This window comes from Penaeus monodon, chromosome 27 (assembly GCF_015228065.2).
Source record: "Penaeus monodon isolate SGIC_2016 chromosome 27, NSTDA_Pmon_1, whole genome shotgun sequence".
Taxonomy (NCBI): domain Eukaryota; kingdom Metazoa; phylum Arthropoda; class Malacostraca; order Decapoda; family Penaeidae; genus Penaeus; species Penaeus monodon.
Window position 1 is genome coordinate 21,483,034 of NC_051412.1, and position 609 is coordinate 21,483,642.

At 65.0% G+C, this 609-nt stretch overlaps 1 protein-coding gene across 1 annotated transcript in view; it reads left to right on the forward strand.

Moving 5' to 3' along the window:
• LOC119590688 (xanthine dehydrogenase/oxidase-like) overlaps positions 1 to 609 on the forward strand; it is a 27,694-nt gene that overhangs the window by 26,267 nt on the left and 818 nt on the right. Inside the window, exon 27 of the mRNA XM_037939375.1 lies at positions 59 to 226. Coding sequence (XP_037795303.1) covers positions 59 to 226 — 168 coding nt within the window. The remainder of the gene's footprint in view (positions 1 to 58; positions 227 to 609) is intronic.

Here is a 609-nt window from a genome sequence, read left to right on the forward strand (position 1 = left end):
TCCCGAACACAATATCCGAAAAAGGTAATCTAATCCCCACCTCCCCCCCCCCCCCAAGGCCATCGGAGAGCCGCCGCTATTCCTGGCCTCGTCCGTATTCTTAGCCATCAAGGAGGCGATCGCGTCGGCCAGGGCGGAGCGAGGCTTCGACCCGCTGTTTCGGTTCGACTCGCCCGCGACGGCTGAGAGGATCCGGATGGCCTGCGGAGACGCCCTTGCACGGATGGTGAGTGGGGAGTGGGCGGAGTGGGAGCGAGAGAGTGGGGAGGGAGGGGACGGAGTGGGAGCGGGAGAGTGGGGAGGGAGGGGACGGAGTGGGAGCGGGAGAGTGGGGAGGGAGGGGGCGAAGTGGGAGTGTGGAGGAAGGGGCGGAGTGGGAGTGGGAGGAGTGAACGTAGTTGGAGGGGGAGTGGGCGGATTAGGAGAGTGGCGAGGGAGTGGGCGGAGTGTGAGATTGGGTAGGGAGTGGGCGGAGTGTGAGTGAGGGTGAGTGGACGGAGTTGGAGGGGAAGTGGGCGCAGTGGGGTGTGTGGGTGCAGGAGTGGGCGGAGTGGGAAAGAGTGGGACAGTGGGTGGGGTTCTGTGTCCTGATGAGCGGTTTGCATTGCT